The sequence below is a fragment of the Chrysochloris asiatica genome, unplaced genomic scaffold (genome assembly GCF_000296735.1).
Source record: "Chrysochloris asiatica unplaced genomic scaffold, ChrAsi1.0 scaffold00097, whole genome shotgun sequence".
Classification (NCBI taxonomy): domain Eukaryota; kingdom Metazoa; phylum Chordata; class Mammalia; order Afrosoricida; family Chrysochloridae; genus Chrysochloris; species Chrysochloris asiatica.
The window spans coordinates 6536717-6550846 of NW_006408615.1; the positions used below are offsets into that span (position 1 = coordinate 6536717).

Consider the following 14130-nt stretch of genomic DNA (forward strand, 5'->3'; position numbering starts at 1 on the left):
GAAGTGCAGCCAGAGTGCTCCTTGGAGGCCAAGATGGCTAAGCTTCGTCTCTCCTACTTTGGACACATTGTCCAGAGATAACAGTCGCTGGAGAAGGATGTCATGCTGGGTAAGGTGGAGGGTCAGAGAAAAAGAGGAAGAGATCCCCAACGAGATGGATCAGCCAGGTGGCATCATTGATGGCGTCAAGTATGGCAGCGGTAGTGAGGTTGGCCCAGGACCAGACATTGTTTCGTTCTGCTGTGCATGGGGTCTCTATGAGTCGGTTCCGACTCGATGGCACCTGACACCACCAACATACAGCCAACTGATTTTTGACAAAACACCTAAATATATCGCATGGGGAGGTGATAGTCTCTTCAACAGATGGTGCTGGCAGAACTGGAAAGCGATATGCAAAAGACTGAAACAAGACCTTCACTTCACACCTTATACAAAAACCAACTCAACAAGGATTAAAGACCTAAATGTGAATCCCAGAATTATGAAGGCCATCAATGAAAAAATAGGGACAAATGTGAGGGCGCTAATTCATGGAACTCCTAGACTACCAAACATTTTGAAAATCACACAAACAAAAGTAGAGAAAATAGATGAGTGGGACATACTAAAAATTAAAAACTTATGTGTATTAAAAGACTTCACCCAAAGAGTAAAAAGGGAACCCACAGAATGGGAAAAAAATCTTTTGCAATGATATATCAGACAAGGGACTTATTTCTAAAATATATAGGAAACTACAACACTTCTACAAGAAAAAGACAAATAACCCAATTAAAAAATGGGCACAGGACATGAACAGACACTTCACCAAGGAGGAGATCAGGGCAGTCAACAAACATGAAGAAATGTTCACGATCACTAGCCATTAGAGAGACTGGCAAATCAAAACAACAATGAGGTATCATCTCACACCAGCAATAACAGCAAATATCAAAAAGGTAGAGGACAACAAATGCTGGCGAGGATCTGGAAAGACTGGGACGCTCCTGCATTGCTGGTGGGATTGCAAAATGGTCCAACCGCTCTGGAAAGCAATATAGCACTTCCTCAGAAGGTTGGAAATAGAAATAACTTATGATCCAGCAATTCCTCTACTTGGTATTTACCCACAAGAAATACGAGCCATAACACGAGTATTATATGCACACCAATGTTCACAGCAGCACTATTTGCAAGAGCAAAAAAATGGAGACAGCCAAAGTGCCCATTAACTGAAGAATGGATAAACAAACTGTGGTACATACACACAATGGGATATTATGCTACCCTGAAGAATAACAAGGAAGCTGAACGCCACCGCATAACATGGATGAACCTTGAGGACATTTTGTTGAGTGAAATTGTTGTTGTTGTTGTCAGGTGCCATCGAGTCGGAACCGACTCATAGCGACCCCATGCACAGCAGAACGAAACAATGTCCGATCCTGGGCCAACCTCACCACCGCTACCACACTTAAGTCCATCAATGATGCCACCTGGCCAATCCATCTCATTGGGGGTCTTCCTCTTTTTCTCTGACCCTCCATCTTACCAAGCATGATATCCTTCTCCAGCAACTGTTCCCTCCTGACAATATGTCCAAAGTATGAGAGACGAAGCTTAGCCATCTTGGCCTCCAAGGAGCACTCTGGCTGCACTTCTTCCAAAACAGATCTATTGGTTCTTTTGGCAGTCCATGGCACCCTCAGTATTCTCCTCCAACACCACAACTCAAAGGCATCAGTTCTTCTACGATCTTCCTTATTCACTGTCCAGCTTTCGCATCCATATGAGGTTATTGAAAATACCATGGCTTGGGTCAGGCGCACCTTAGTCCTCAAGCTGACATCTTTGCTCTTCAGCACTTTAAAAAGGTCTTGTGCAGCAGATTTGCCTAATGCACTACGTCTTTTGATTTCTCGACTGCTGTTGATGGTTGATCAAAGAATGAAGTCCATGATAACTTCAATCCTTTCTCCATTGATAAGAATGTTGTTTACTGGTCCAGTGGTGAGGATTTTTGTTTTCTTTACATTGAGGTGCATATGGTCTTTGATGTTCACCAAGCATTTTAAGTCCTCTTCGCTTTCAGCAAGCAAGGTTGTATCATCTGCATATCACAGGTTATGTGTGAGCCTTATGCCAATCCTGATTCCATGTTCTTCTTCATATAATCCAGCTTCTCTGATTATTTGTTCAGCATACAGACTGAGTAAATAGGATGAAAGAATACAACCCTGGCACACACCTTTCCTAATTTTAAGCCATTCAGTGTTCCTTTGTTCTGTTTGAACAACTGCCTCTTGGCCTATGTATAGGTTCCTCGTGACCCAGAAAAGCTCCCTAAATGGTATATATCCTCAAGAATAAGAGCCAGGACACGAGTATATGAACTCACAGCCACGTTCATTGCAACACTATTCACAATAGCAAAATGACAGGACAGCCCAGATGCCCATCAGTAGAGGAATGGTTGATCAAACTCAGTCCATAGACACCATAGATTGAGGAACTTGCATGACAGTATACTGGGTGAAATTAACCCATCACAAAGGACAGATATTGTATGAGACCACTACTATAAAAGTCGAGAAGAGGTTTTCATTGTATAGGATAAGCAATGGTTACCAGGGTGGGAGGGAAGGAAGAATAATTCCCTGGATACAGTGTAAACATGTGCTAACTTGGTTGTGGGGAAGGCAGTTAAAAAGAAATAGAGCAAATGTAAAGGGAGATGTTTTGTAACAAAAGGAGGGGAGTGGTTGATCTTTCAGTCCACTAGCAAGAGGAGGTCCCTGGGACCATCAAGAGAGAAGAGGAGAGTGCAGGACCCTATCCAGAGAAGCAGTGACGCCAGGGATGGAGGCAGAGACGATGATGTGGAGAGATGGAACAGCTGGGGACTCTGGACTCAGGAAGGGAAAGGGGCTGTGTGCTGGTGGCCAGGGAGCAGGCTTGCACGGTATGCCCTTTTGTTGTTTGAGTGTTTATATATTCCTGAGTGTTTCAGTGTACATAAAAAAAAACACAAAAAAAAACAAAACAAAAAAACCCAAACAAACCCAGAGGGAATGGAAGGAAATGCTGTTGAGTGATGATGCATGGAGGGGATTGTAACCATGGCAATGAAATGAAATATGATAGGATGAATGTAAAGCTGATATTCTTCCATGTAAACTATTACTCAATTCACAATAAAAACTGAAAAAAAAGAGCATAATTTAGTGATAAAAAAAGAAATAGAGTGAAAAGCGAAGAGAAAAATGGAAATTATTTTCTCTCTCTTTTTTTTTTTTTTAACTTTTCTTTTTCATGTACTGGAAGGGAAACAATGCATATTTATATTTAAAAACCACACAGCTTATACACTATTTTCATTTTTAAAAAACCCAACAACCCCTGTACTAGTTGCTTTATTTGTATTAGCTAACAACTGGAAACATCCACAATGTCTCACAGACGGTGGTAAATTTCTTCCATACAATACTACTCAGTCTTGACACCAGATGGGGCATTGTTGCACCCAACTTGGGTGGATCTTGAAAGAAATGGAGTGAAAGAAATCAATCTCCAAAGGTCACATACCACATGATTCTGTGCATAGACGGTTCTTGAAATGACAAATTATAGAGATGTTATGATAGCTAAGGTTCTGTGTCAACCTGACTGAGCCAGGATTCCCAGTTGGTTGGAGGTGACTGGCTGTGTGCCGTGGAGTCAGTTCTGACTCATAGCTCCTGGGCAGTGCAGCCCTACACATGGAGATAAAGGTCCCGGCACAGGCCGAGGGCCAGGGGGAAGTCCAGCCTGCCTGGAACCTGGTGAACGGGGCTGAACAGCAACCCACAAATGCATATCCACCCAGAGCCTCAGAATGGGACATTAGGAAATCAGGTCTTTGCAGATGTGATGGGTTACAGATCTGAGATGAAATCATCCTGGCTTTAGGGTGCACCCGGAATCTAATGACAAGCATTTTCAATGTCTAAGTTACCAAGTGCTGCTTTAACAGAAGTACCACAAGCAGGGGAGAGGGTTTGAATGACTAGAAACGTCTTGTCTAAGCAACGATACCAGAGATGGAGGCAGCGATGGGGACATGGAGAGAGGGAGCAGCTGAGGACTCTAGATTCAGGGGAAGAGAGGGGCTGTGAGCTGGCAGCCAGGAAGTAGGCTTGCAGAATGTGCCCTTTGGTGGTTTAAATTATTATACATGCCTGAGTGTTTAAAAGAAAAAAAAGAGCTAAAATGAATAGAGAGAAATACTGTTCACCGATGGTACATGGAAGGGATTATAATCATTGTAATGAAACAAAGTATATGATTTGTTGAATGTAAAACTGGTGATCCGCCTTGTAAACTTTCACTGAATTTACAATACGAACTTTAAAAAACAAAACAAAAACAAAAAGAATCCTACAAAGTATTATTCTTCAAAACGCCTTAAGAAAAAATATTAGTAAATCTACAGAGAAAAATAAAAATGATAAAATGTCATGAAAAAAAAGAAAGAAAGAAAGAAAACTGTTTTCTCTAACAGTTTAGGTGGCTGGAAGTCCAAATTCAGGGTGCCGGCTCTAGGGAAACACTCTCTGTGTGTCAGCTCTGGTGACCATCATGTGACTTGGCATCCCTCTTCCCTCATCTCTGTCCCTTTGCTTAATCTCGTTTTATATCTCAAAAGAGATTGGCTCACCTTAACTCAAGATAAACCCTGTCTCATGACCATAACAAAAAAACATTGCCAAATGGGATTAAAACCACAAGGTCAGGAACTAGTTATATAATACAGGTATTTCTTGGAGACAAAATTCAATCCCTAGCACCTTATAAGAGACAGGAGAGATACAGCCACCTAAGAAGGTGATGTAAAGGCAGAGATGGGGCTGTGAAGTCTACAGGTCCAGGAACCCTAAAGATGGTAGCCACCACCACAGAGGATAGAGGAGAGGACCTGATTTAGCCTCGGAGCCCCCAGAAAGAGCCAACTTTGACGAAAACTTCATCTCCCAGATGCACATGAAAAAGTCATGCAAATTCCCATCCAGAAACACTGTTGTTAGCTACGATTGTCAAGGCATAGCACCCTCCTGTGACAAAGCAGAAATGCCTCACTGTTTCCTAGGCTGTCATTTTCACAGGAGTGGAACTGCTGGTGGGTTCCAACCGCCAACCTTCTGGTGAGTGGCCAAGTGCTTAATGGTTGTGCCACCAGGGATCCAAACACGCATGATTTTAAATTCCTGTGCGCTGTGAAGAGGCATGCTCACCTGGTCTCAGAAGTTTGAGGTGAAATGAGAAGGGCTAGCAGGGAGCTCCCACCACTCTCTCCAGCTCTGAAAGGTAGTGGACCAATCACACACACATACACACTACTTGAACTACATGTGTGCACTACACTCTGCATGGCACACAGTATGCTCACATACATGTACCACACATGTGCACCACACACACAGAAACACAGTACACGCCTGAGCTCCTCGCCGCCAGCTGCCTGCCCGGGGAGCTGCTTGAAATTGATGACACACACCAGACTCTTTCCTGGAGCCGGGAAGCCCCTTTGATGATTAGAATTCTCAAGTGCGTCACTGTTTTCAGCCCACCAGTTCCTCCGCTGTGTGTGACTGCTTAGCATGCCAGTCAGGCCGCCTATCTGTTTAGCAAGCTCCTGTTCGAGGGACTGCTTGGGAGCCCTCACTTCTGTGTGCTTCCTTTGCCAAACTGCAGGTCCCTGAACGACATGGTCCATGGCTGCATCAGAGGACAGGGTTCTCCAGTGAAGCTTTCTGTGGCCAGCGCCACGTCTGAGCGGTCCGGTGGGGTTGAGAGAATGCGCAACCCCACCTGTGAAGTTCTCCGCCGTTTATGCGGGCACTGGCGGAACAAGGAATCAAATGCCTCCTGGTTGACGAAGGAGATTTGGTGGCACACTGGTTATGAGCTGGGCTGGGTTGATGGTTGCAACTCACCAGCCACTCCGAGGGAGAAAGATGAGACAGTTGGCCTGAGTCGAGATCACAGCCTTAGGAACTCCAGGGAGCATTTCTGTCCTACAGGGTCGCTATGAGTCAGCACCGAGTTTGGTTTGGGTTTGGATCGGGTGGCTGGCAGAGAACACTGACACTGGCATTGGTGGCTTTATCACCTCTGAAGCAGGCCAATGCCAAAGTCCCAGGGAACCAGCTGAAGAACTGAATGGAGCTCAACAAATATTTGTTAAAGTCCCACTATGTGTCAGCAGTTCGAAACTACCAGCTCTTCTGCGAGAGAAAGATGAGGCTTTCTGCTCCAGTAAAGATTTACAGCCTCGGAAACCCTGTGCAGGGTCGCTATGGGTCGGAACCGACTCCTGGCAGATTGCTGTTGTTGTTAGGTGGAGTTGACTCAATTACAACTCATAATGACCCTGCACTGGGTTTCTAAGGAGCAGCTCGTGGGTTCGAACCACCATCCCTGTGGTTAGCAGTCTAGTGCTAATCCTATGGCGCCACACCAGGACTCCACACAGTAGGTGCTCAATAAGTGCTGGATAATACATGCTTTCTGTCTGCCACCGTCTCGTTTACAGGAGATTAAACTGAGGTGAGTGGGAGCCGGGGTCCCGATTGTGCAGCCCCAGCCAGTCCCCACAGCCTCCTCTGCACTCCACATCCCTCCACACACCCCAGGCTGACTGTATGAACCCCTGGGGTCTGCAGGCCTCCTGTTGATGAAGTGCTGCTTCTGCATTAGTGAAGACCCCACAGCTGTTCTCCTGAAAAATAACTTGGCGTGCCAAGTGGGCTTCAGGACGGTGTAACACGGAAAGAGATGAAAACTATCAATAAAATGCAAATGCTACAAGGCATCGGTTTAATTCACACCCCTCCCTGTTTACAATACAACATTGTTTCCTGCTGCCTGGCCGGGAGAAGCCCAGTTTATAAATAAATAAATGATTCCGGCAACACTAGTAGACAATCCATCATCTTTTCTGAGAGTGAAGGACGCTTAAGTGGCCTGAGAACAGCAACATCTGTCTCATCTGGTGTGATTTGGGAGTTGGCTTGCTTTTCGTTTTAAGGATGCTAAACCTTTTTTGTGGAAGTGAAAGGGGATTTGAAAAGACCCTTCTGGATCTGTGTCTCTCAGGAAAGAGCTTGGCGTCTGAACTCTGTAGAAAGATCCAAAAGTGAAGGTGGAGCTCTGCAGTTCAGCAAAATCACATACATGTGCCTGTCTCTTCATCTTGTCATCTCTCTTCTCGGTCACTCACCCAGCTCCTCTCTGATCCTTGGTGCCAGAACCTTCCATCTGATTTTCCCTCTGAACTACTGGCTGGGCCATCCATACCACACCCAAACTGGGGTTTCAGATCCATGAGCACACACTTAAGTCCCAAGATGACTACCTCTTAAAATTTAAACCAACTTTATTTATAAAATCCTAACTGTGTGCTGGCCTTAAGCATAACAATAGTTGCGTTGTTGTTGTTAAGTGCCATAGAGTCGGTTCCAACCCATAGTGACCCTGTATAGGATTTCCGAGGAGCAGCTGGTGAGCTTGAACCGCTGACCTTGCAGTTCAAACAATACTTGTGAGGATGGCACAAAACCAGGCAGTGTTGTCTCACTATGAGTTGGAACAGACTTAACGGCACCTAATTGGTATGGATTGCATCTCAATGTAAAGAAAACAAAAATCCTCATCACTGGATCAATAAACAACATTCTGATCAATGGAGAAAACATTGAAATTGTCAAACACTACATTATTCTTGGATCAACTATCAACACTTACGGAAGCAGCAGTCAAGAGATCAGACGACGTATTGCATTAGGCAAATCTGCTGCACAAGACCTTTTTAAAGTGTTGAAGAGCAAAGATGTCAGCTTGAGGACTAAGGTGCGCCTGAACCAAGCCATGGTATTTTCAAAAACCTCACATGGATGCGAAAGCTGGACAGTGAATAAGGAAGACCGCAGAAGAATTGATGCTTTTGAGTTATGGTGTTGGAGGAGAATATTGAAAGTGCCATGGGCTGCCAAAAGAACCAACAGATCTGTGTTGGAAGAAGTGCAGCAAGAGTTCTCCTTGGAGGCCAAGATGGCCAAACTTCATCTCTCACACTTCAGACATATTGTCAGGAAGGGACAGTTGCTGGAGAAGGATATCATGTTTGGTAAGGTGGAGGGTCAGAGAAAAAGAGGAAGACCCCCAGTGAGATGGATTGGTAAAGTGGCAGCATTGGTGGACTCAAGCATGGCAACAGTAGTGAGGCTGGCCCAGGACCAGAAAGTATTTCTTTCTGCTGTACATAAGTTTGCTATGAGTCGGTACCGACTCAATGGCACCTAACAACAACAAGTGTAACTATGTGTCAGAATCAACTCAATGGCACACAGCAACTCTAAAAGTTATATGGAATAAAAACGGAAGTGAAAACAATTTCATTCTACTTGGATCCTTGGTGGCGCAGTGGTTAAGTGGTGCAAAGATCAGCGGTTTGAACCCACCCGCCACTTCAAGGCAGTCCGCTTCCATAAAGATTTATAGCCTCGGGACTCCGGCAGCTGTGCTCCGTCCTACAGGGTAGCTATGAGGTGGGATGGACTTGGCAGCTGGGGGTTTCTATAAACCTGAAGGCACTCTGGAGACACAACAGCTCAGTGCTGACTGTTAGACAACAGGCTGCTGGTTCGAACCCACCCAGAGGCACCTCGGGTAGAGACCAGGAAATCTATCCCCATAAAGAATGCAGCCTACGACAATCTAGGGGACAGTTCTGCTGTCATATGGGACCACTGTGAGTCCACGTCAGCTCTAGACACCCAACCACCACAACATATACACTTGAGGTCCCTGAGTGCTGTACACGGTTTGTGCTCCACTTGAATCTATCCAAGGGCACCAAGCAAGAAAAGTCCGGGCAATCAGCATCTCTAAAGATGGCTCTATGGGACACTCCTTTATTATGCATGGGGTCGCAGTGAGTCTGAGTTGACTCAGCATATAAACTTGAGAAGATTCACTGTCTTAAAAGCCTGTCCAGTGGCCTCCAACCCTCTTTAGTAGATGACAGCCATATTCAGAAGTCACTCAAAGGAGCAAGATAAGAAGTGATCAGTAAATAGCTCAGGTACCACTTTACACTTGAGCTGAAACAGACGTTACAGTCTCAGAACTGCACGCAGAGACACTGATCACTCAGGGGTGGATGAATTAATGGGCGAGTAGAAAGAATTTTACAGCTATCAAGGATCCTCTGGTAGCGTAGTGGTTACAAATCGGGCTGCAAACCTTAAGGTCATCGGTTCGAAACTACCAGCTGTTCTGTAGGAGAAAGATGCAGCTTTCTGCTCTCATAAAAATTTAAAGCCTCAGAGACCCTGTAAAGGAGCCACTATGGGTCAGAACCAACTCGATGGCATGTAACACCAACAACACTCTTTACAGGAGCAAAATCTGGCCTCATCTTTCTCCTACGGAGCAGCTGGTGGATTCGAACCACCGACCTTGGAGTTAGTTAACAGCCCAACACCTAACCCACAGCATCACCAAAATGTGCACGTTTAACCCATCGTGTCACCAGGACCCCTGACATACGTCTATGTTGTTGTGAATTGCTGTCAAGTCAGTTCCGACTTGTAGGGACCCTGTATCGGGTTTCCGAGGAGCGGCTGACGGGTTTGAACTGCTGACCTTGTGATTAAGCAGTCCAGTGCTGATTCTATAGCACCACTCCAGGGTCCCTTAGCCACACCAGAACTCCGCATTCACACATGTCTTTGAGTTACTTTTCTTCTTGTTTCAAAACTACACATGCCGCAGCAACTACAGCAGGCCCCTTGTCTTGTAACACCCTGTGCACGTTCAGACGCCTCATCTCTATGCCAACTTCTGCTCAGGAGCCCTGAGGCCTCTGACCATCCGACAAGAGCCCTTTGCCAACTTTGTTCAAGCAAGGGCTCCCGTTTAACAGTCTTAAAAAAAAATACGCCTGTATCTCAAGTTCATCCCCTTCTCTCGGGCTCACTGCCACAATGTTAACACCCCCAAACCAAATCAAACCTGCTGCCACTGAGTCCATTCTGACTCACAGTGACCCTGCCCCAAAGCGTTTCCGAGGCTGTGATTCTTTAGGGAAGCAGACGGCCTCATCTTTCTCCCAAGCAGCAGTTGGTGGGTTTGAACTGCTGACCTTACAGTGAGCAGCTGAGCACTTAACCACTTCACCACCAGGGCTCCTTCACATTAACAGTCTCCTAGCTCCATACACTGGACTTCAAAGCACAAGGTCGCCAGTTCAAGCCCACTAGCCACTTTGCAGGAGAAAGATGAGGCTTTCTACTCCTACAAAGATTTGTTGTTGTTGTTGTTAAGCCTCAGAAATCCCATAGGGGTTGCTATGAGTCAGAACCGACTAGACAGCACTTAACAACAGCCATAGTCTCACTTATTGGTCTCCCTGCCTCCAGGAAGTCCCCCAGCATTCTCCATAAGAACAAGCCGTCCTCTTCATCACCCACAGGAATATGTTAGTCCTGTGCAGAAGATTTTCCAGTCCGTCCTGACTGGGTACAACCTCCTCAGCATGTCCCCTATCTTTCATTCCAAGCTCTGATCTTTAGAGAGAGGAAAGAGCCCTGCCCAGTGGCTCCTCAGACCACTGAGCAACTCTTAAAATCTCAGGAAAATTTTTAATTTTAAAAAAAAACTTTTTTAATTAAAACGTCCACGGAGTCTTGGATGAACCCCTGAAACCTCTGTCCTGAGATAATCTACCAACACTACACCTTTACGTCTTCTTTAAAACAGACACTTCACTTAATAAAGAATGCCTGCCTGGTAGCGTAGCGGACTATAAGTCGGGCTGCTAACAGCAAGGTCGGCAGTTCTAATTCACCAGCCGCTCCATAGGAGGAAGACAAGGCTTTCTGCCCCCCGTAAAGATTTACAGCCTCGGAAACCCTGTACAGGGTCGTTCTAAGTCGGAGCCGACTCGACAGCACCCAGCCGGCCTAGAGCATTATGCTCTGTTAACTATCTCTATGCCATAAAATTCACAACTGCAGCTCGAAAGGTTACATGGAACAATAGCGGGGCAGTGAAATTGGTGTGTCCTGCCATGTGTATTTTCAACAAGAATTTAAAAAGTATTTTCAATACCGAAACACTGGCAGGTATTTGGTTCTGACCACAGCTTTTGTCTGGGAATCTGTCTGGAGCCTGGCAGCCCCTGCAAGCCCACCCTATCATGTGGGAACATCCCTCGAGGGTCTTACCTGCCACCTGAAGGATGCCGTGTCTGGCCACGTCATAGAACGGGTGATCCAGGCTGAGGGCCAGTTCCTCACCAGCTGTGGGTGCCACTGAGGGCCGTCTCCAAGTGCCCAGCTTGGCCGCTTCCTCCTCATCTTTCTGCAGCTCTGTGGCAGACAATGAGGGTTAGAGAATATTAGTCACTTTCTCCTGAAAGGTGGAGTGAGGGGTCCTTCTGAGAGACAATGTGATGGCTACATGTGTGTCTAACTTGGCTAGACCATGGCTTCTAGTGGTTTAGCCAAACACTAAACTAGTTATTGTTCCAAAATGCAATCTTATACAAAGTGATGTTCTCATCTTCCAGAATGAAATGTAACGTAGTAATTGCCTTCCACAATGTAACCTATTACAATGTGATGTTCTCATCCTCCAGAATGAAATATGTAGAAATCACCTTCTACAATGTAACCTAATACAATGTGATGTTCTCATCTTTCAGAATGAAATATAATGTAGAAATCACCTTCTACAATGTAACCTAATACAAAGTGATGTATTCATCTTTCAGAATGAAATATAATGTAATCACTTGCCACACTACAATGTAATACAATTCAATCTTTCCATTTGTGACATTTAAGATTTTGTGTCAACTTGACTGGGTCAAGATTCTCAGTGGTTCGGTAGCTGAGACATAGCTATTCCCCACGATGAGATGTAATATAATATAATCAACTTTATGATAGGATATAATGTAATCAACTCAACTGACAAGAAGTTTCCTGGGGAGAACAAACAAGATGGCAGATCCAGTGGAAGTGCAGTAAAGAGCTCCGCCAGCAACAACACAGAATACCCGACAAAGCAGGTTCAGGGGATGGTCCCAGAACTCTGAACCACATATAAAGAAATATTTAAAAAGTTGGAAGGCTTACAGCTGGGGGAATTTGTGGCAGAAGCAAGAAATCCACTGCTTTCTAGTTCAGGATGCTCAGCTGCTCCAGGAGCCGCCATTTTGGGTGAGACCAAGTGGGGGAAGGATCAGATCGGCCACAGACGCCTGGCAGAACCGCAGAAATAAAGATGTGGACATTCTTTTTTTTGGTAGCTATTCATTGGTCCCTTGCTGTCTGTGCACCTCCATTCTGGTGACTATAGGGGTGCCTGAGCTAGTGGGCACCCCAGCCCCACCCTCGGAGGGTTCTACTACGCATGCACACAGATCACCTCAAAATTTAAAGAGACAGTTTCCAATTAAAACCAAATGGCCACAGCTGGCCCTGAACTGTTTACAACTGGAAAAAGGACTAAACAGGGATTGTGGAGTGGGACAAGCAGACAAAAGAGGAAATAATCCAAAAATTAAATCCTAACTTACATCAAAATAACCAACAGTGGCATCTTGACATTTTTCAAGAAGGAGAGTGAAAAGGGAAGCCCATTTTCTGATCACATCTACCTGGAGGCATTCAGAAAGCATAAAAATACCAAAACACACACCCATCTAAGTATTAAGGCGACAGATAACCCCTGAAGATGGCCAAAAAACAGAAGCAGACAACCATATCTGCACATGTCCAGAAACGAGATAAAGTGACTGAGGCAAATGAGCTGGAAGGAGACCTACACTCCATACTGGAAGATGGGCAGGCTTTGGAAATGCCGGAGAAGGAATTCAGAAAAATGATTATAAAATGTATCAAAACACTATACAATGGAATTGAGAAATATAAGGAAGAAGTCAGGAAAGCCATACAGGAACAATCAAATAAGACAGATGCAGCATTGGAAACAATTCAAAACCTACAGAAAGAGGTCCAAACGATTAATAATAGAATATCAGAAATGAACACTGAAAGGGCAAAGGAGTAGAATTGAAGAGATAGAAGCCAGAACTAGTGAGCTAGAAGATAAATCTCTCAATAATACTAAGATAGAAAAAAAAGGATAAAAAATTTCTGAAGAAGGCTTAAGATTTATGTTGGATAACATGAAGAGGAATAACATAAGAATTATTGGCATTCCAGAACAGGAACAATCACACAAGTCCACAGAGGAGATAGTTGAAGAGCTTCTGGAAGAAAATTTTCCTAACATCATGAAAAGTGAAAAGATAAGCATTCAAGAAGCTCAACGAACTCCAGGATGGATAGAACCTGAAAGACAATCACCAAGACATATAATAATCAAGCTCTCCAAAATCAAAGATAAAGACAGGATCTTGAAAGCAGCTAGGGAAAAGAGAAATAAAACATACAAAGGCAAGCAAATCAGATTAAGCTCGGATTTCTCAACAGAAACCATGCAGGCAAGAAGGCAATAATAGGGAGACATATATAAAACACTAAAAGAAAAAAACTGCCACCCAAGAATCCTCTACTGAGCAAAGCTGTCAATCAAATACAATGGTGTAATCAAAACATTCCAGGATAAACAGAAGCTAAGGGATCTTGCCAAAGTCAACCCTGATATGAAAAACATCCTAAAGGAAGTTCTGTGGACTGAGAACCAACAAGAACACATAACACCTACAGAATGAAGTACATGGCAGCATCAACCTGAACTCAGTTGACAAACGGAAGAGTCAAGCACAGAATAAAATTATAAGAACAGAGGATCTGGGAGGTCAGTCTAGGATCAGAACAGTGTGAAAAAAGGTAAACACAGAGGAACAGAGATCTAGGTGGTGAGAAGGTCAGGTAGAAGAACTAATGGAATATAAGGTAACCACAATAGGGTTGGGGTGGGGGGCTTACTTTGGGTGTTGGGGAGGGCAATACAAGAAGGGGGGAGAAGGCGGAAGAACAGGATAGATAGGGGAACATTGAGACAGATTTGCATGGCCTAGCGGGACAGAGGTAAATAGTGATGCATACTCAACCTTGGAACAACAGGGCTCTG

The 14130-nt window shown here is 44.7% G+C and overlaps 1 protein-coding gene across 1 annotated transcript in view; it reads right to left on the bottom strand.

Moving 5' to 3' along the window:
- ARHGAP8 (Rho GTPase activating protein 8) overlaps positions 1-14130 on the bottom strand; it is a 52891-nt gene that overhangs the window by 30816 nt on the left and 7945 nt on the right. Inside the window, exon 2 of the mRNA XM_006866897.1 lies at positions 11250-11393. Coding sequence (XP_006866959.1) covers positions 11250-11393 — 144 coding nt within the window. The remainder of the gene's footprint in view (positions 1-11249; positions 11394-14130) is intronic.